We start from the raw sequence: 20,437 nt of genomic DNA, 5'->3' as shown, positions 1-20,437 counted from the left end.
ATTAGACCTACAGGTTTGATTAGATTCAGGCTAAGTGTTTTTGGTAAAAGTACCTCAAGGTGCCATGTACTGCTAATTGTATCACAACAAGATGCATATATTATTATTGTTATTATTATTGCCTCCCATTTCAGTGATGCTGAGAATGATCAGTGACTTCAGGAAGTGACAACTCAATCCATCCTTTATAAAGTTGCCTTTTCCTATATGACCTGGAAGTAGTCTGTGGGATAATAGTCTCTCGCTCACTCAGACTACTCTTCCCCATCAACATTTCACTCAATGGTTTAAGTATCTATTGATCATTGTTGTTTGCCCAATCAGATATTTTTTATGTAAATAACATTTTAAAACCTTACCTTCATATATATATTTTTTATCAGGTGGTTTTTTTGTTTTTTGGGGTTGTTTTTGCATCTAATTGAATTGAATTGAATCCCGACAATTCTGAGAGTTGTTGAAGGAACTGAGATTCAGAGAGATTGACTCATTTACCCCAGACGCATTCACTTTATGTGCCTAAAGAGGGGCTCAGGTGCATGTCCTACAATTCTAAATGCCTTATGATGGTCTTCTGCCCCTCATCTTCAAGGGATGTTCATCCAGATGAGATCAAGTTCAAGAAAAGAAGCCTTGGAGGAACACAATTTCAGGGGGTTATTTATGCAATAAAGTTTTAAATTAATAACCTTTGGCTTCTCTTAGAGATGATTACAATTGCTACAGAAATATTAAGACTTTTAAAACTCCCAATTAGTAGCTATTGTGCTTTAATCCACTGTGATACATTTAGCAGTGCAGAATACAGAATGTGCAAAGGCTATACAATTTTCAGGACCATGCAACGTGATATGAATTTTATGATTTATTTATTTTTCTCTCAACTCTTATGTTTTGTACCTCATTCGATGAATGATAAAATGCCATCTCTTTCCCAACTGAGATTTGCTATTTTCTGGTTAGTTAACATTGATTGCTTTTTCCTTACATGTGGTACGTACATGTATGTTCCCGCAAACCTTCTCATCCTATTTCTTTGTGTATTTTTCATTCTGTGCTCAGATAATTCCTAAATTGACGCTCTTGTCCAGGTGTCAGAAACGTCACTCTGGCTTAAATATAGATCCTGAAATTTATTATTTTCTGTCCTGGATGTATAAATGAAATCGAGAGTAAAAATGTGTCAGAGAATTGAAAATATAGATGTGTTCCAATTTTAGGACTAGATATTAAAGTAAAACCATACAAAACTGGTATCTCAAGGATTTTTCATTTTTAAGAAAATTCACTGCAAGATCCCTCCTAATAATGAGGGCCCTTTAGTCTCCTGCTACTCAGAATATGTCTTAAAAAGACTAGCAGAAGAGTCATTTCCAAGAGACTTTTGGACATGCAGAAATCTCAGACCCTGCACATTAGCAAGATCCCCGGGTGGTTGCTGTACCCACTGAAGTTTGAGAAGCAGCACTTGAATCTACTGACCCTTCATTTACAGAGCAGCTTTTAGGAGCTCCATTGGTGTGAAGCAAAGAGAACAGCCTTTGTGGGAAGTAAACTAGCCACCTCTCAGACTATTCCTTTAACAGGCTAGTAAAAAGCACTTACTTAAATGATTAAAAACAGAGAGTGGTGGAATTCCTCATAAGTTTTACAAGAAACCCTGAATTAAATATGGCTATCTTCCTCATGTTAATTTCAAGACCAAAAGAGTAGGACTATAAATAAATAATCGTAATGTGGGTTTTGATGCCGGTTGTGCTGGCATTAAAACCCTGGTAGTGTGATCTTGGGCGGTTTCTGAAATCTCTTTACTCAGTGTCCTCACTTCTGAAATGGGTGACTTCAGCAAATGCCGCCTCAGTGCTTGAGTTTCATGGTCTCTGGAGTCAGACAGGTGAGGTTCAGATGCCAGCTCCGCCACCAGGGCTGATGACTCAGCTTCTCAGAGCCTCAACTTCTTCACACATAGAACAAGGACAATAGGAAGGACATGTGGTAAAGAAAGGGTGCTGTGGGCTTCTTGGGCTGTATTGGAAATGTCCTGTCTTATAAGCTATGGGGTATATACTTGGATGTTTGAGATAGTACTCTTTATACACAGCTATCTGTATGTATGCATGTGTGTATGAAATGTTTCATAATTTTTAAAAAGGAAACTAATAATACCATCCATCAAATATGATTGTCCTGAAGATTAAATAAGGTAATATAAAGTCCCTTAGAACACTCAGTATCTGTCACCTTTTACAATAAATGGTTGGTTAGTTAGTAGGAGCACTTTCACAATTAATTTTATGATTTTTTCCTGTTCCAATAACTTTTTGGTTCTTATTAATTAAAAAAAAATCTGTCAGAGTGAAAATATCTGTGTATATGAGGGAGCAAGAGAGAAACATTTAAAGTTTTACTTTTTAAAAAAATTTATTGAAGTATAGTTGATTTACAATGTTGGGTTAATTTCTGCTGTACAGCAAAGTGATTCGGTTATACATATATATACATTCTTTTTCATATTCTTTTCCATTATGGTTTATCACAAGATATTGAATATAGTTCCCTGTGCTTTGCAGTAGGACCTTGTTGTTTATCCACAGTTTTAACTTCTGAAACTCAGATGAGCTTTGTCTGTACTTGGTAATGTTAGAATTTTTGGACGCCAAGAGAAAAGTCAACATCCAGTTACACATTATGTGAATATTGGTGATACGCATATTTAACATGGAACCAAGGTTAGAAAATACAGCACATTGTAGAGACAGGAAGGATTGCTCTCATTTATCCTCAGCTTCAGCAGTTGCAACGTAGACATGACATCAACATCCTGACATTATTAATAAAGGTCAGCAGCCACTTTTCTCCAACTTCCGTATCCTGAGCATCTATTCAACAAGGATAACACAGTCATCCTAGACTTGTTTTGCTTTACAAACAAGGGGTTCGTTTTGTTTTGTTTTGTTTTACATTTTTATCTGTGAAATTAGGACACTTCTCTCAAACATCGTGTCCAGTTTGTTGCCAATTCCCCTTGTAACTTAAGCACTTGTAAGTTAATAACAACAGTGGCAAGTCTTGCTTTTGAATATCAGTGACAGGTTACAATTTCAGTGTCCATTTTTTAGAGCTCTGAAGACCGAAATCCACCTCTCCACATCTGATCTTTGATCCCAGAAGCCCCGTTTTGGGATCTCTCTGTGCACCCCCCTTTTGTGAGCCCAGCCCAGGAGTTGGCCAGTGTGTCCCACAAAACACTACTCCCAGGAGATGCCCATTGAGCATGCATCCTCCTTTAAAGCTTCACATGCACTGCAAGGGCTTTGAGATGTCCTGTGGTGAAGAAAAAGGCGGGATTCTGGAAGCGTATTTGCCTCTTTTGGCAACAAGGGTGAGATCTCTTTGTAAGCCTTCTAAGGACTGAGGGATCCAGTGCCTATTTGGAGAGATGCTGAGCTAGCAGTTAGTGGCCCTAGATAAATCTTGGGGAATGAATTCCAGTTAGACTTCCCAGCAGTTTTGAGCACTTAACACACACAGCCTCATTCATCTTTACCACACCCAGTTTTGGGTGGTCGTTTTGAAGATGAGGAAGATTGATACAAAATAGGTAACTTCTTAGAATCGAAGAGCCAATGAGTGATGGAATTTGGAAGAAGTCAGCTAATTCAAAGCAATATTCTTGATACTTTAATATGTGTAGTATTTTTAAAATAGAAATATAGTAGTTAAAATGTATTGAATCTCACTGTATGCTAGCCTCTATGCTCAGTGCTTTACTAGCATTATATTATTTAATGTTCCTGTGAGTTGGGCACTATCATTATCTCTATATTACAGATGATGAATTGACGATTAGAGAGGTAAAGGGACTCCCCCAAGCCCACACAGCTCCCAAGGACACAGGAACCCAGTGTCATAACCATTGTGCTCTGTCACCTCCCAAGTATATGGAAATAGTTTATGAAGTTAGAAGCCGACATGTGCGCAACCCTCTTCCCCTACATCCACAGCCCTTTCAGTGATCATTTTTCCTTTTCATAGACTGGAGAGTGACCAAGAACTATAGAGTTTTCACTGATTTTACTTACAGCACATTAAAGAATAACATTAAACTAGGTTTTGAGATTTTTATCTCCATTGGGCATAAATGATGCTTTTTAATATGTTAATATTAAAATTATTGATGTCTTTGCACACTGATGGAAATAGTCTGCCATTATGTAGGGACTCTTGGATAGGACCTCTTGAAATGATTTGTTTAATTTTCATGCATTCAAATTGATTTGTTTTAAGTGATTTTTTTAGCTGATAGGAAACACTGTGTTGTAGCATCTATTTTATACACAGTGAGAGTAAGGTTTAAAGAGATTCTAAGTTTTGCAGAACAGTTTTGCAGAACTTGGTCATGTCTTTCTAGTCTATAGCTGTGACTATTATCCATTTTCCTTTCAGGAAAGCTAAAGATTTTGAATAATTGAAGTTTTACCATCATAACTTCTGTTTTACTCTTTTTATTCTCACATAGAATAAAAAGGCTCTCCTGCCCTTGTGCTTCCATTCCTTTCCAGGCAGTGAAAAAGTTAAGCACAACTGGAGAAGAACAACATTTATAAGAGAGGATGGCTGACGGTGACATTAGTAATAGCTTGGGAAAGCTGTTCGCCTTACCATCAGACAAAGAGCTCTGTAATAATTGCAAGCTCCCTTTTGTGGTTGAAAAGATTGTAGTCATCAAGAGCTCACTTGCTCTCAGAAATGGGAAGAAATTTTCTCACACCCACACATGGGTAATGGTGTATGTGTTGAGACCTGTTGTAACTTGAATATTAGGAAGAGCAAGGATACAACTGTAATGAAATCATGTTTCTAGAAGTGGTTTCACTCGTGGTATTTTAGAGCACTATTTTCCAAATTGCAGCTTGTGACCCATTTGTAGGCAGGCAGTTCATCTGGCACAGCCAGCACGCTCTTAACTTAAAAATGAAATGGGATAGAACAGAAAATATCACAGTGCATTACATATAATACAAAGTATTATAACATTAGATTTTTGTTTGTTATTTATGTGGGTGTATGCATGTGTGCTTGCTTAGGTTGTGATGAGAAATCTATATTCTAACTATGGGTCTTCAACAAGTTTGAAGGTTGCTGTCTTGTTCTGTGGACTAGTTAATAATTAATCTTAAAGATATTAATCTTAAAGAACTAATCTTAAACAACTAGTAAAGATACTAGTTGTTTTACTTCAAATAATTTTCCAAGTGCAATTAAGTTTAAAAAATTTTTCAAAGCCCAAATCATTCTTTGTAGTATTGCAGAACTTAGTCCATATCAAATATATCTTAATTTCACTTTGCTGTTAGTGGAATGTGACTACTTATCAAAGGGAAGTAGTCTTTTAAGGAAGTTATTGTTTTCCTTTCTTAGTGACTGGAATCCGAGTAGACTAAATAAATGGTTGACTCGTGTAGACAAGCATCTGGGGATTTGTTTTAAGCTTATTTAGAAAATACCTTGTATATCCATACTTCCTAAATAGCTGATGTGAAAGTCTGAAAGATAAACGCATATCCATTCATTTCAGGCATTTGGGGGAACAGATAATGAGTCCATTGGACCTGTCACTTTACTCTCAGGAATTACTTGTTAACTTACGTCTCTCTCCCCTTGACTGTGATCTCCTTCAAATGGGAACTACATTATCTTAAATTCCGAGCTGTTTGTTGAGTAAGTTTTTAATGCCAGTTTGGGTATGTTGGTTTAGAGACTTCTTCCCGTCTGCATACCTTAAGACCAATGCTGAAAGTAGCCTTTAATGTTACAAAACACATTAGGTGGATTTGGTAGTTTTAATTATATTATTTTTCTGGTTTATATATAATGTATTCATACTGTAGAACATTTAGAAAACTAATATAAATAAAATGGAAATCAATTCTAATCCCACACCATAAAAATATACAGTTTAAACCTTTTTTCCTTCATATCTATATATGTGGTCTATATTCTGTTTTAAAATTAAATCGTTTTCTAAAACATGGCCTTAACTTTTCCTTAATATCAATCTGCTCGGAGGTGTCATGGTCTGACTCTTTTCTAATTTAGCTTGTTTCCAAATGCTCAGAATTAAAATGCTTAAATTGGGGGTAGAGATCACTTGGGGAGTTATAAAACATTAATGAGTACTTGCAGCTTTTACCAAAATCTAAACTTCCTCCATCCAGTTTAATTTCTGTAAGTTGTTTTGAGGAGGTGGTGGGTCAGCCTCACAAACCAGCTATGGCTCCGAGCAAACCCCAGGGTTTAGGCCCATCGTGGACCCTTCAACTGTTCCACAAGGGGAGAAGCTTCCAGTCTGAGGAGAGGAGGAAATGATACACAGTTTAGTCATCATGTGCTTTGGCAATTAAATTACAGTTCAAAGGAAGAAGATGATAAATGCTGCGTGGTAGCCACTTGTGAAGAGTAGACAAGTTCCCTGTGGCCAAGCTTCCTCCATCCCCCTTCTTGCCATGTTCCCCCCTTGATGGTAGGTGGTGACAGTTCAGTGTCCCTGTCGCCTCCCACTACTGCATCACCGCGGCTCACTGCCCTTGAGTTCTCCCAACACCATGTGGAGCTTAACCGTAAAACCAAGATTGTATTTTTTTGCCTTCAAGATTGACCTTTATTTCTTTTCATTTTAATTGAAAAAAAACCCAAAAAACCTGTGAGCCCTCATCATCCAGCTATGGTAACCATTAACATTTCCCCATCTTTTTTACTTATTTTCCTCTCTCCCTTTTTTGCTGAAGTATTTTATGGCAAATCCCAGACCACATGTCGTCATGTCATTTCAGCCCTACATATGTCAGTAGGCATCCCTAAAAGTAAAGACATTTTCTCACATAACCTCAATACCATTATCACACCTAAAAAAGTGATTAATACTCCCCTGATATTATTTAATACCCCAATTATCTTTTTTAAAATTAACATTGGTATTTATTAGTGTAAATATATTGCATTTGAAAATCCAACTTTTTTTAAATTGAGGTATAGTTGATTTACAATGTTTCAGGTGTACAGCAAAGTGATTGTTATATATTCTCTTTCAAATTCTTTTCCATTATAGGTTATTACAAGATATTGAATATAATTCCCTGTGCTATACAGTACGACCTTGTTGTTTATCTGTTTTATATATAGTAGTGTGTATCTGATAATCCCAAACCCCTAATTTATCCCTACCCCACCACTTTTCCCTTTGGTAACCATAAGTTTGTTTTCTATGTTTGTGAGTTTATTTCTGTTTTGTAAATAAGTTCATAGGTATCATTTTTTTAGATTCCACATATAAGTGATACCATATAGTATTTGTCTTTGCCTGACTTACTTCACTTAGTATGATAATCTCTAGGTCCATCCATGGTGCTGCAAATGGCATTATTTAATTATTTTTTATGACTAGTGATATTCCATTATATATATATGTTTACATACACACACCGCATCTTCTTTATCCATTCATCTGTTGATGGACATTTAGGTTGCTTCCATGTCTTGGTTATTGTAAACAGTGCTGCTATGAACGTTGGGGTGCATGTGTCTTTTTGAACTAGCATTCTCGTCTTTTCAGGATGTATGCCCAGGACTGGGATTCCTGGATCATGTGGTAACTCTATTTTTAGTTTTTTGAGGAACCTCCATACTCTTCTCCATAGTGGCTGTACCAATTTACAGTCCCACCAACAATATAGGAGGGTTCGCTTTTCTCCACACTATCTCCAGCATTTATTATTTGTAGACTTTATAATGATGGCCATTCTGACAGGTGTTAGGTGGTACCTCATTGTAGTTTTGATTTGTATTTCTCTAATAATTAGCTAAGTTGAGCATATTTTCATGTGCCTGTTGCCCATCTATATGTCTTCTTTGGAGAAATGTCTATTTAGGTCTTCTGCCCATTTTTTGACTGGGCTGTTTTTTGTTTGTTTGTTTTGATATTGAGCTGTATAAGCTGTTTGTATATTTTGAAAATTAAACCCTTGTGGGTCACATCATTTGCAAATATTTTCTCCCATTCCGTAGGTTGTCTTTTCATTTTGTTGATGGTCTCCTTTGCTGTGCAAAAGCTTTTAAGTTTAAGTAGGTACTATTTGTTTATTTTTGCCTTTGTTTCCATTACTCTAAGAGATGGATCAAAAAAAAATATTGCTGCAATTTATGTCAAAGAATGTTCTACCTATGTTTTCCTCTAGGAGTGGTCTTACATTTAGGTCTTTAATCCATTTTGAGTTTATTTTTGTATACAGTGTTAGAGAATGTTCTAATTTCATTCTTTTACATGTAGCTGTCCAGTTTTCCCAGTACCACTTATTGAAGAGACTGTCTTTTCTCCATTGTATATTCCTGCCTCCTTTGTCATAGATTAATTGACCATAAGTGTGTGGGTTTATTTCTGGGCTTTCTATCCTATTCCATTAATCTATGTGTCTGTTTTTGTGCCAGTACTATACTGTTTTGATTACTGTAGCATCGTAGTATAGCCTGAAGTCAGGGAGTGTGATTCCTCCAGCTCCATACTTCTTTCTTAGGATTGTTTTGGCTATTCAGAGTCTTTTGTGTTTCCATACAAATTTTAAAATTTTTTGTTCCAGTTCTGTGAAAAATGCTACTGGTAATTTGATAGGGATTGCACTGAATCTGTAGATTGCCCCCAGTTATCTTTTTTAAATGGTTTTGTAAGATTGGTTTTTCAAGTCATGGTCCAAATAAGATTCATGTGGTTGTTGTGGTGTTTAAGTTTCCTTTAATCTAAAATAAACACTTTTTAAAACGTTTCTTTATACAATTCATTGTTGAAGAAACTGGGTCAGTTGCACCTAGAATATCACCTGGATTCAGCTAATGACTTCCTTGTGGTGTCAATACACTTGTGTTTCTACCCCTTGTGTTTCCTGTAAACTGAAGTTAGACGTAAAGGCTTGATGAGATTCAGAGTCAATTATCAATTCAAATGTTTTGCTTTTTGGCAAGAGTGCTTCATAGGTGTTGGTATGTAGAGCACATTTTATCCTAGCAGGAGGCTTGTAATGTCTGATTTTCTCAGTTGTAGTCATGCTGAGATCCATTAATAAGTTTAGATGGTGACCTGCCTGATCCTTTCATTTTAAAGTTTTTCCTCTTGTAAAGCAACTATACTCCAATAAAAATTAATTAAAAAAAATAAAGTTCTTCCTCAACCTTCTACCCAAAGGTTTTCCATCTATTTGTGACCATTGCCAGATAAACTCCAGCTTATTAGGGAGCTGTTCATTTTAATAGACAGATGTTGTGAAAGTATCTAAAAAGAGGTCTGGTAGGGCATCAGTGCAGGTGGTTTTCCAAAATTAAACACAAATACACTTGTGTTACAAAATCAAATAAAGAGGTGACAAAAGTGTTTTTAAAATCCTAGAACTAGATCATCTTGGAATTGTCATCTGGTATGTACCATTGGTTGAGTAGCCTTAAGGAAAGTCATATACATCTTGTTTTCTCATCTGTAAACTGGGGCATATATTATGAACCTCCCCAGACTCAACACCCTATGCTCTTTAGACAAATGTGAGAACTTGGTTAATGGATTTAGTACACAGAGATTTTAGAATAAAAGTGGCCTCCTTTATTTGTTGTCATTCCATGGTGATCTTTTTAATGCAAGCTTGTATAAATTCTTTAATTAAAAATAATTTAAGTAGAAGAGCATACAGGATCACAAAATCCAAATAGTATAAAAAGTATAAAATAGAAAAAGCCCCTTCATTTTCACCCCCTGCCAGCAAAACTTAACCAGACTGACAGATTTTTTCAAAAATTTTTTAATTAAATTTTTTATTCTGAGATAATCATAGATCACATGCAGTTGTAAGAAATAATACAGAGAGATGTTGTGTACCTTTACCTGGTTTCCCCTGTGATAGCATCTTGCAAAGCTATAGTATAATATTACAACCACGATATTGATGTTGATACATTACATATGGAACGTGAACTGGTAGATTTTTAAATAACTCTTGTCGTCTTCCTTGTCAGTGTTTCTTAATTAGAGTTGGGCTCTGAGTTAAGCTACAAAAGTGTTAGGATGAGGTCGTGGAAATAGTGCTTCTCTGTTGTTTTCAATTGCATGCATATGCCTTATTCAATATATGATACCATAGGCATTTTCTCTCCCTAGGCATTTTCCATTTGCTCTTTGGCATATTTCTAGTTCTTTTTTTTCCTCAGCTTTATTGAGATATAATTGACATATGACGCTGTGTAAGTTTAAGTCTACAATGCATTAATTTTATACATTTATGTATTTCAAAGTTATTTAACAGCGTAGCATTTGCTAACACTGTTATCACCTCACATAATTACTGTCTCCTTTTTGTGGTGAGAACATCTAAGATCTACTCTCCTAACAACTTCCAATTATATACTATAATATTGTTAACTATATCTAGTCCTTTGAAGTCATCAAAACTGTGGAAAGACAGTAGGTTGAAAATTCCTGATGTCGTTAGTATCCAGGGAATAAGTTTATTATATTAGTGCTTGCCACAGAAGACTCCATAAGTAGTCTTCCATAGGCCGGAGTGAAATTGCAACTTCTGATGACAGTTTGCTTTGTAATAAATTAGGACTCAGCTGTTCCTTTCAGGTTTTTTTGGCAGAGCAAAGACCTAGTTTCATTCTGATAGTTAATGGAAAAGGGAAGCTTCTCCACATCTGAGGCACAATCCCCCACGTAAAGTAAGGATGGGAATGTTGAAGACTTAAACCTGCTCACATTCTGCCAGTGTCGCTGGGTGAGATGAGTTTCCTCTTGGGCGTTAGAGTAGAAGGCATTGAAAAGAAGCATAATTACAGGCTTGAATAAAAGTGACACCCTGGAATTTTCCTTTGTCATGACATGTCGCTTAAAACTTCGAATACAGTAATCATGTGTGGGCTGATTCACCTGTAACTGAGCCTCATTTTATGTCTAGGGATGTTTTCTAGGAAAAGATTTCACTTTCTTTTCTCTTATAAAAGCAGAATTTCATAGTACTAAGGAAAGAGACATTTAAAGGTTTCACCGGTGATATCTTGGTGGCTCAGAGGGGCTTAGTTATGTGTATATTTATATGCATAGCTGTACACTAGTTACCCTAGTGTTGTTTCATCAGGGTGCTCAAAGTCACTGCCTCCTAAGGTGGGCGAGTCTTAGAAACGAGTTACAGGACCTTGTGGGGAGCTAGGGCATTTGTCTCCTTTAAAGGGGCAGCCACCGCCTTCAGCCCTGTGAGAACACCTGCTATGATTGCCCTGTCTTCCAGTTTCCAAGAGAAATTGTCAATTGGATTTTTTTTTTTTTTTTTACAAAAGCCTTTAAGAGCAGGTAAATTATTCTAAATTTAAATCAAAACCCCTATGTATTTCTGCACCGTATGCTTTACTCTAGTATAATTTTCATTTAATTCTCAACAATTTTGTACTTACTGCCAGAGAGCCCAAGGAATATAGCTATCACCTCAAACTTAAGAACCAAACTTACAACCTTTGTCCCCAAACCTGCTTGCCCTCTGGGCTTCCCTTTCTGTCATATTAGCCTCAGTGTTCCAATCATTGCTGGACTCAACATCTCAATGTTTTTTTTTTTTTTTTCTCCTCTTTTCTTTCCCACTATAATTAACCGAAACCTGAGCCTGTTGATTTTTTTCTTGTGAACTTCCCCCTGTTTTTCTTTCCCTTTCCATTCCAGCCACCCCATTCCTAGCCCTCCTGCTGCTCTTCTGAGGCAGATCCTCCTGCATTCTAGTTCCTGTATCGAAACTTTTTCTAATACCTCTTTCATTATCTCCCTTCTCAAAAACCTCTGTGGGCCCCTATTGCCTACTATATAAACTCCACAACTTCTGCCTGGACCTCCAGGTTTCAGAGTAGTTTTATCTTAGCTGTCTATCTCCGTTTCCCTCTGGTACTAACTCATTGCTTCTATAGGTCAACTCCCCCAATGCAACCTCCCTGCTTGGAATCTTGTGAGAGTTTCTGCATAATGGGTGGGTCCTTGCCTGGAGCTTGACTGCTGATTTGGAACAGATTCTGCAGTTTTCCCCAGCCCCTTATTTTAACTAGGCCCCCATGTCATTTGGGCTGCAATCCTCAGGGCAAGAAGGAGGTGGAATAAAGGAAGACCCCAGATGAATCCTCTAGCAGGGACCAGCCTGGAGAAGGAAGAAGGCTGCCTTGGGCTTCAGATTCCCACGATGCCCAAGCTGGGGCTTGTCCATAGGAGGCTTTGGGATGCCTTCTGTTACCACCTCAGAGAGTTCCTTCTCCAACAGACTTCTACTTTCTCTCCCTCCAGTGAAGGGCAAAAATTCTGGCTTTGTTTCTTTGAAGCCATAGTAACCACAGGCATTTTGTACTTCATACTTTGCATGCAGTGTTTGCTCCTAACCTTGCAGCCCACCCAGTTGTGCATGCTGTTAGATGTTTGGGTGATTAACCTGGTCACTTTAATATACTGGAACAACTTCTTGGTCAGTTGATTAACTTCCCTGTTCAGAAAGTCTTAAGAGAATTCCTTGTTTTAGTGAAGTAGTGAGAATTCACTGAAATAGATTCTCTCTTGCCCTCTTTGGCCCTTTGTTTAAGCTCCTGCTATGGCAGGGGCACCTAGCGTTATAGTTATCTGAACATGGAACTCTCCCATTTCACTCTGAGTCCTGAGCAGCCATTGCTGCTTTTATGTGTCTCCAACAATGCCATGTCTGGCAGGTGGCAAGCACTCAATACAGTAGATCCTTGACGCTCATGATACATCTTGAGTCTATCAGGAACTTCCAAATCTGTGACTGTTACTAACTGAGATGTGAATGTCAGATGCTTGTTAGTCCCCAGTTGAATGACAGGCTCTTAAAGTCCTCTTAGCATAAGCCTCAGATTCTACCAGGAGCATTTTGCATACATGATCCCATTTAATCAGGACAACAACCCCTGAAATGAGTAGTAGTATTTTCTCGGTTGCAAATTATTTCATGGCATTGGCTTGCTAGTAGACAAAACCACAAATGGCAAATCTGCGAATGCCAAGGGCCCACTGTGCAAGTGTGGATGGGTAGATGGATAGATGATTAGAAAAAGTAATTTGACTAAATGATGTATTTGCAAAGGGCTTACCGTGCTAATACATGAAACATTTTTTTTAAATTAATTAATTAATTAATTTTTTGGCTGTGTTGGGTCTTCGTTTCTGTGCGAGGGCTTCCTCTAGTTGTGGCGAGCGGGGGCCACTCTTCATCGCAGTGCGCGGGCCTCTCACTATCGTGGCCTCTCTTATTGCGGAGCACAGGCTCCAGACGCGCAGGCTCAGTAGTTGTGGCTCACGGGCCTAGTTGCTCCGTGGCATGTGGGATCTTCCCAGACCAGAGCTCGAACCCGTGTCCCCTGCATTAGCAGGCAGATTCTCAACCACTGCGCCACCAGGGAAGCCCCTACATGAAACATTTTGATCAACAATGTTCAGAAGATTAAACTGAGAAACAAGAGATGAAATAACCTGGAATAATAAATACTGTTTAATAATTCAATGCTTTTTTTTTTTTTTTTTTTTTAGCTTTTCCCTCTCTCTCCATAGAAGGAGTAGAATACCTAAGATGAAGATTATACTGGACGTTTTCTGTCCTCAGTAAAAATTAATTTCACTTACTTTTTGTATTCTTTTTTCTTTAACAGGTGATGGCTGTGGGCACATAGTGACGTACAAGGACAGTGGCACCATGACATCTAAGAATTATCCAGGGACTTACCCCAATCACACTGTTTGTGAAAAGACGATCACAGTACCAAAGGGGAAGAGATTGATTCTGCGGTTGGGTGATTTGGATATTGAATCCCAGACCTGTGCTTCTGACTACCTTCTGTTCACTAGCTCTTCAGATCAATATGGTAAGAAAAGAGATCTAGGTTTCACTGAGCGTGGGACAATTTGAGATGCAGGGAGGAGGCAAGTGGCACGTTCATCAGTGTTACAGCCTGGGAAGATCAGAAGAGGAACTTGCTCTTTGTAGACTCTCAGGGTAGCTCACACGGATACACTTGTTTCCTAAGCTGCGCAAAGACATCTGAGGAGATAGTAGCCTTGCGTGGGTCTCAGGAGCTTAGTTAGAGTTTGTATCTTGTCGGGAAGACAACTGGAGATATATAGCATTTGGCTAAAATACCTACAGTTCATTCATTTGTGTGACAAATATTTATTGAACAGTGGTCATGTGTTCAAGTGCTCTGTGGAGGACTGGGTGGGATACAGCAGTGAAAAAACAAAGTTCCTCCTTTCATTGTGCTTACACTGGTGGGGGGGGGGGTGGAAAACAAACAAACAAGTACATCTATAATATGAGAGGCAGTGAGAAAGAAAAATAAGGAGTAAGAAAAAGGAGTCATCCTAAGGTGACACCAAGTCTGATTCTGAGTGTGTTTGTCTTCAAATGGGATGGTCAGGAAGGCTTCTCCAGTAAGAAGACATTGGAGCAGAGACCCAAATGGAGTGAGTGAAGGGACTGTACACATAGGTCTGGGGTCAGTTTTCTGGGTAGGGGAAGGGCAAGTGCAAAGGACAGTTTTCAGAGTAACCTTTTGAAATTAAGCTTTTTGTGGTTTGGGGTGTGCTGTTAGCACACTGGTGTCTGAAATCACCATTAGCACTGACCCTACAGTCCTTAGCCCAAGGAAACAACTTGGGTTTCATCGATTAGAAAACAAAGACAGAACTTACATACAGATTCTTCTGAGATTAGAGATTTTTTGAAATTCTCTGTGTGTTACAACTCCAAAAATGATACAGGTTTTAAGCAAAACACTGTCCTCCTGCTAGTTCTATAGGTAATTTCTCTCAAACACACAGCTTTCAAGGCTGTCTTTACCTTTGCATCCAGAGCTTCCTCACTTCTAGGGTGGAAGCCCAGACCAGTCCTGAGAGTTCAGAGGTCTAAACCTATCTAGCCCCCATGGAGGAAACAACTTAAGATTTATTTTTTTTATCCCTGGGAATATTATCTGTATTTTAATGTTGGTTGAATTACTCTGACAGAGTAAAGATGGTTGATTTCATATAATTAGTTGCAACTTTTTAACTCCAGTTTGACTCAAATGGGAAAAATGAGAATTCCGGGGATGCTTGAGGCCCCTGGGAACACTTACTGTTCTGTTAGCTCTGGTAATCGAATGTGTGGTAATTTGTGGAGCCACTCTTCAGGGAGTCCTTCAGTAGCCAGGAAATTTCCTTCAGATTCAGAGGAGGGCGTTGAGTGTCAGAGCTCCTGTGTAAAACACGAGGGAAAGTGCTGCAGGGCCAGAAACGGCTTTTCCACACTAGTCTGTGTGGGGAAGCGTCTACTCTTCCAGAAGTTGAGCAGTTAATTCCACCTGCTGACAGAGCAGCCGCGTAATCATCTCTGTTGCTTTGGGTCTCTCTCAGCTCGGGGGCTGAGGTGAGAACCAGACAGGGGAGCACATCGTCCTGAAACAGGATTGGAGAATGGATGTGGCTTTCCCACACCCAGGCGTTTACTCCATTGTCTTTGATGTATATTCGCAAATACACAAAAAGGAGGAAAAGCCTGTACGTTTTAGGAGCCGGGTTACAAGGTGATCATGGTTGGCCTCAGGGTACTCTAGTCCACATTTCCAGCTTCTTGAATTTTCAAGATTTAGACTCTTCACTAGGAAGTGAGTAATGAATTGCAATTCATTTCAATAAAGCCCAGTAAATTCGTTTTTCTCTTTAAATTTTTTCCAACATAGTTATGTTTGTCTTTTAAAAACGAAATATATACTCATTATAGAAATAAGCATACTCATTGTATGTCAGGCACATGCTTGGCCTCACGTAGATTTTCTGGAATCCTTACATCCACCCTGCAAGGTAAATATTATTAACTCCTTTTTACAAACAGGGAAACTGAGGCACGGTGAGTATTTTATTTTATTTTATTTTAGGAATGTGCTGAAGATCACAAAGCTAGTTAAGGGCTGAAAGGAAAATTTATATCTATGTCTTTGTGGCTCCAAAACATGTTTCCAGATGTCTGTTCCTCTCCCAGTACCAACACCCAAAGAAAAACTCAGTGCATTATCACCCTTCCCAGGTGGACCAGCCCAGTATTACATCATACAGCAATTTTGCCTAAAACACAGGTGTAGTTAATACTTTGGGTTGGGGATGTTCTTAAGATAAAATATTTAACGATGCTCAGAACTTCTTTCTTTTGAGGCTGCGTAAAAGATTCCCTGATCAGTCATGTTAAGGCAAAAATCCAGCAGACAAGAATAACAGAAATTAGCAATAAAAGGAATACGTGGAAAGGAAATTAGAATATTTCAATCCTATAAGCATATTTTAAAAGAATTACATTTTAAATTTTCTTGTAGTCAGAACTACAGATTTTCTTTGTTAGGAAAATCTTTATTACATATAGGCTGAAAAAGTTCTATCTCATCCTGAGTAAAATTAATGTGCCCTTAAAAAAAAAAAATTAAGTGGCTTAGGGCCAGGTATAGCAGGTGTACACATGCATATGTGTGTATGTTGCATGTATATATTTGTGTCTTTTGTAGTTTTGAAGAGCATTCTGGGAGGAGGCACTTATTCATATATGTATACTTACAATATTTAATCCAGTGACTTGAACGTAGTAGATACTCCGTGAATAAATGGTTTTAAAAGTGAATTGGCAAATTCAATGGCGAGGAACCAGTTCAGTAAAACATGTAATACCTGCAGTATTAAGCCCCTACTTGTTGAAAAGACTGTTAACATAGAAAGCTGCTTAGGATATAGTGTTAGGTAAAATATGAATACACAGTAATGTCCTAATAATAGAAAAAAGCCTCTGAATAAAGTAAGACAGAACATAATTGTAGCAAAATGTTAGAAGGAGGACTTTAAAAGGTTCAACTCTGGGTATTGTTATATTTTCTCTCTACTCTATTTTTTTCTTTAATAAACATACGTTTCTTAAAAAAGTAGATTTTCTTTGACCAAGAACACTAACTTTAGACCTATATTTTAATTTAGTTAAAATAGTCCCCTGGTCAGTTTGAACTTCCTGGAGGAGTGTAGCATCTGCAGAGGAGAAAGAGAAGGAAGAGGAGGAGGAGTGCTTTGTCGGCCTGTGCGAGCTCAGGGAGTGGGCCTTCCTTTGGGGCTATTGCCCAGCTCCCTGGAGTGGGGAAGGCCCCTCTGCAGCCAGTGTGGCCACAGGACTGTGGAGGGAGGGTCTCAGGGATCCAAAGCGCTGTTGCCTGGGCCGGCAGTCGAGGGAAGTGCCCACTACAGTTCCCCCCGGGGGGAACATATGTTCTAGAATACCTCCTGCAATTCCAGTATACAGGGCTCTAAAGGTTACATGTATGGCTGAAACAGCTGAATAGTTTTGGTTTATCCAGCTCAGTTTTTTTCAATTAATTGCTAAAACCCATTGCCAAGAGATTTTAAGACTCAACACTATCAGACTTTTAAATGTGGAGTTAATGTTTGGAAAAAGAATAATGTTTTCTGGCATCCCTGTTTATAAGCTCTGCCAAGAGTGGACATAGTTGGAATGTGATTGCATTAACCATTGTGAATATGCTGAAGTTATATAGTTTTAATCCTTATGCAGTTCATTTGTAATGGTTCACCCCCCCCATGCCGATTTTGTTTTAAATGTTTGGTGCATATACTTTGGGTGCTTTCATTCATGGTAGCAAAACGTATAATACTATAAACAAGTGTGACCCACACCAGCTTTCACAGTGATCAAGCAAAATATGCACCTGATCTCACTGATTGTTAAGAGACCTGATACAAATAAGATGGGGTTATTATTCTTCTGTTTGTCATATATTATAATGAGGGCTGATATTTCAGATTCAAATATCAGTTAAAAGAATGTACTTACATATCTATGGCTGAGTTAAGACACTGACTCTCCCTTTTAAAATACTCTTGAAACAGCCAGGATGCAACAAAGTTGATAAACTAGATCAACCTCACTGTAGAATATATGTTGTTTAAGAACAAAATAAGATTTTAAAGATACTTTTAAACATAAACTTTTAAACATATAAAAATTTTTGGCTGTAAACATATATACTGACTTTTAAGATCATGTGTACTAATATCCTGGCCAAAAAAAATGTTTAAGAAGTATCATACTTTGATTAGTAGAGATTGTTTTCACTATAACTAAGGGTATTCTGCATTTTTGTTTAAGAGACAAGAGTAACAGAGCCTCCCTTCAAAAGAAACACTAATGTCCCTTTTCTGGTCTAGAATCCAATCAGAATCGTGAAGCATGTAGCTGTTGTATAGTACAGTTCAGATTGCTGCTTTGGTACTGATTCTCAATCTCCTCCCTTTTATATTTGTGATGTAAAATAATAAGAGGTTAGTTATATAAAATATTAAAATATCTTGAACTTGGGGGAAGAGTAGGTGCTGATTCAGGCATTGTGTCATACCAGTATACCTACATTTAAAATATGAAACGTCTCACATTGTTTTATTTATGACACTGAAGAGGGAAGGCTATGAATTCATACTGAAGGTCATTATTCTCAACTTTAAAACTTGTTAGGGACCCTCTAACCTTTACTGGTTAAGTTCCATTTCCAGTCTTACTGACCGCAAAGAATTCACCCAGAGGTTTGTTTCTGTCACGACTGCTTGTGGGGATCCCAGAGAAACTGTCATTTCTGTTTCCTGATACTTCAAGAAGATTGACTAGGTCCCAGTTTTCCATGAAAGTTGATCTTCCCCCAGTGGGCAGAGTTTAGGGCTATTCCTAGACCCCCTGAGGGACCTGCTGGAGGAATCTTGGTGGGAGCCAGATACTGGTTCCTCGGGATCTCAGAGGACCTTGTTCTGATGTAGTTTCAGAGACTTCCCCGCCTAGGTCACTGTGGATCAGTAACACCAGGCTGGCCTTCAGCATGGATTGAGATGAGCACTTCTGTTTCTGGGCAGAGTTTTCACTTGGGCTTAAGAGTGCAGACTCTGGAATTAAACTGCCTGGCTCCAAATTCCTGCCTTACTACTCATTTTTTAATTACATGAACTTGAGCAAATTACTTAACTTTCTGTATCTCCGTATCCCCATCTTTAAAATGGGCAAAATGATAGTATCCGCCACATATGGGTGATTGAGGCACATGTATATATAACTTACAAGAATGATGTCTGGCACATAATAAGCATTCAGTAAATGTTAGCCACCATCATCACTCCCTCCCTACTCCCCTTCCTCCTCTTGCCCTTCCCCCCTTTCCACCCCCTCTTCCTCCCCAGTGGCCTTGCACACAGTTGATTCTTTGTCTAAGAGCAGAGAACACATCGGTCCCTCTCAATTCCCCGAGCACGCTGCTTCCACCCAGCAGAGGCTGAGCTGCGGCAGCACACCCCACCCTACCCCTCCCGGTGCGTTCCTGGTGACCTAAGTTACCCAAATCAGTCTGAGCCTGTGGCAGGGGTTCCCTGAGCCAGAAAGGGCTTCGTGGACAGATTTTCTCCATCCAGCTTCATGAGATGAGCCGAGAGCCCATGTTCCCTAAGCCCGTAGTGCATTCAGTTTGGCTTTTTATTTTCACTGCCACCACCGGTCCACATCTTTGTATCTATTTCTTACAGAAAGAGCTTCCCGATTTTCCCCTCTCTCCTTTCACCAGTCTCCTTTCCCTCCGGGCCATCTAAGATTATCTTGTTAAATATTGTTGTCATAATTTCTTTCTTTCCTTATTTCAAAAATTGTTAATTGTGTCCCACTGTCCATAGACACTTGTTAGCATGGTTCAAGTCTCGCTCCCTCACTCTCTTCCCCACCCACATTTCCAGCCACATCTTTTTTAAAATTAATTAATTTATTTATTTTTGGCTGCGTTGGGTCTTCGTTGCTGCGCGCGGGCTTTCTCTAGTTGCGGCAAGCGGGGGCTACTCTTCGTTGCGGTGCGCGGACTTCTCATTGCGGTGGCTTCTCTTGTTGTGGAGCACGGGCTCTAGGCACGCAGGCTCAGTAGTGGTGGCTCGCGGGCTCTAGAGCACAGACTCAGTAGTTGTGGTGCACGGACTTAGTTGCTCTGTGGCATGTGGAGTCTTCCTGGACCAGGGCTCGAACCCGTGTCCCCTACATTGGCAGGCGGATTCTTAACCACTGCACCACCAGGGAAGTCCTCCAGCCACATCTCTGAGTCTCCGCATCTCTATGCCTTTTCCTAAACACATCACACAGTTTCATGTTCGGTACATTTGATGATGTTATTTCTTCCATGTGTTATTTCTTCCTCTATTTCTTCCCGTGCTTTTCTGCCCCTTCTAACACACACACACACACACACACACACACACACAAAGACAAAGCAAATCCAATGCCACTTACCCTAGAACCTCCTCTGATGTCCAGCAGCTCCAGTCTTTCCC

At 38.9% G+C, this 20,437-nt stretch overlaps 1 protein-coding gene across 3 annotated transcripts in view; it reads left to right on the top strand.

Moving 5' to 3' along the window:
* DCBLD1 (discoidin, CUB and LCCL domain containing 1) overlaps nt 1-20,437 on the top strand; it is a 68,963-nt gene that overhangs the window by 6,876 nt on the left and 41,650 nt on the right. For all 3 annotated transcript variants that reach the window (XM_061207096.1, XM_061207097.1, XM_061207098.1), the window contains exon 2: nt 13,720-13,932. In XM_061207096.1, the coding sequence (XP_061063079.1) occupies nt 13,720-13,932 (213 nt within the window). The remainder of the gene's footprint in view (nt 1-13,719; nt 13,933-20,437) is intronic.

This window comes from Eubalaena glacialis, chromosome 12, assembly GCF_028564815.1.
Source record: "Eubalaena glacialis isolate mEubGla1 chromosome 12, mEubGla1.1.hap2.+ XY, whole genome shotgun sequence".
Classification (NCBI taxonomy): Eukaryota; Metazoa; Chordata; class Mammalia; order Artiodactyla; family Balaenidae; genus Eubalaena; species Eubalaena glacialis.
This window is presented reverse-complemented; position numbering and strand designations above follow the sequence as displayed.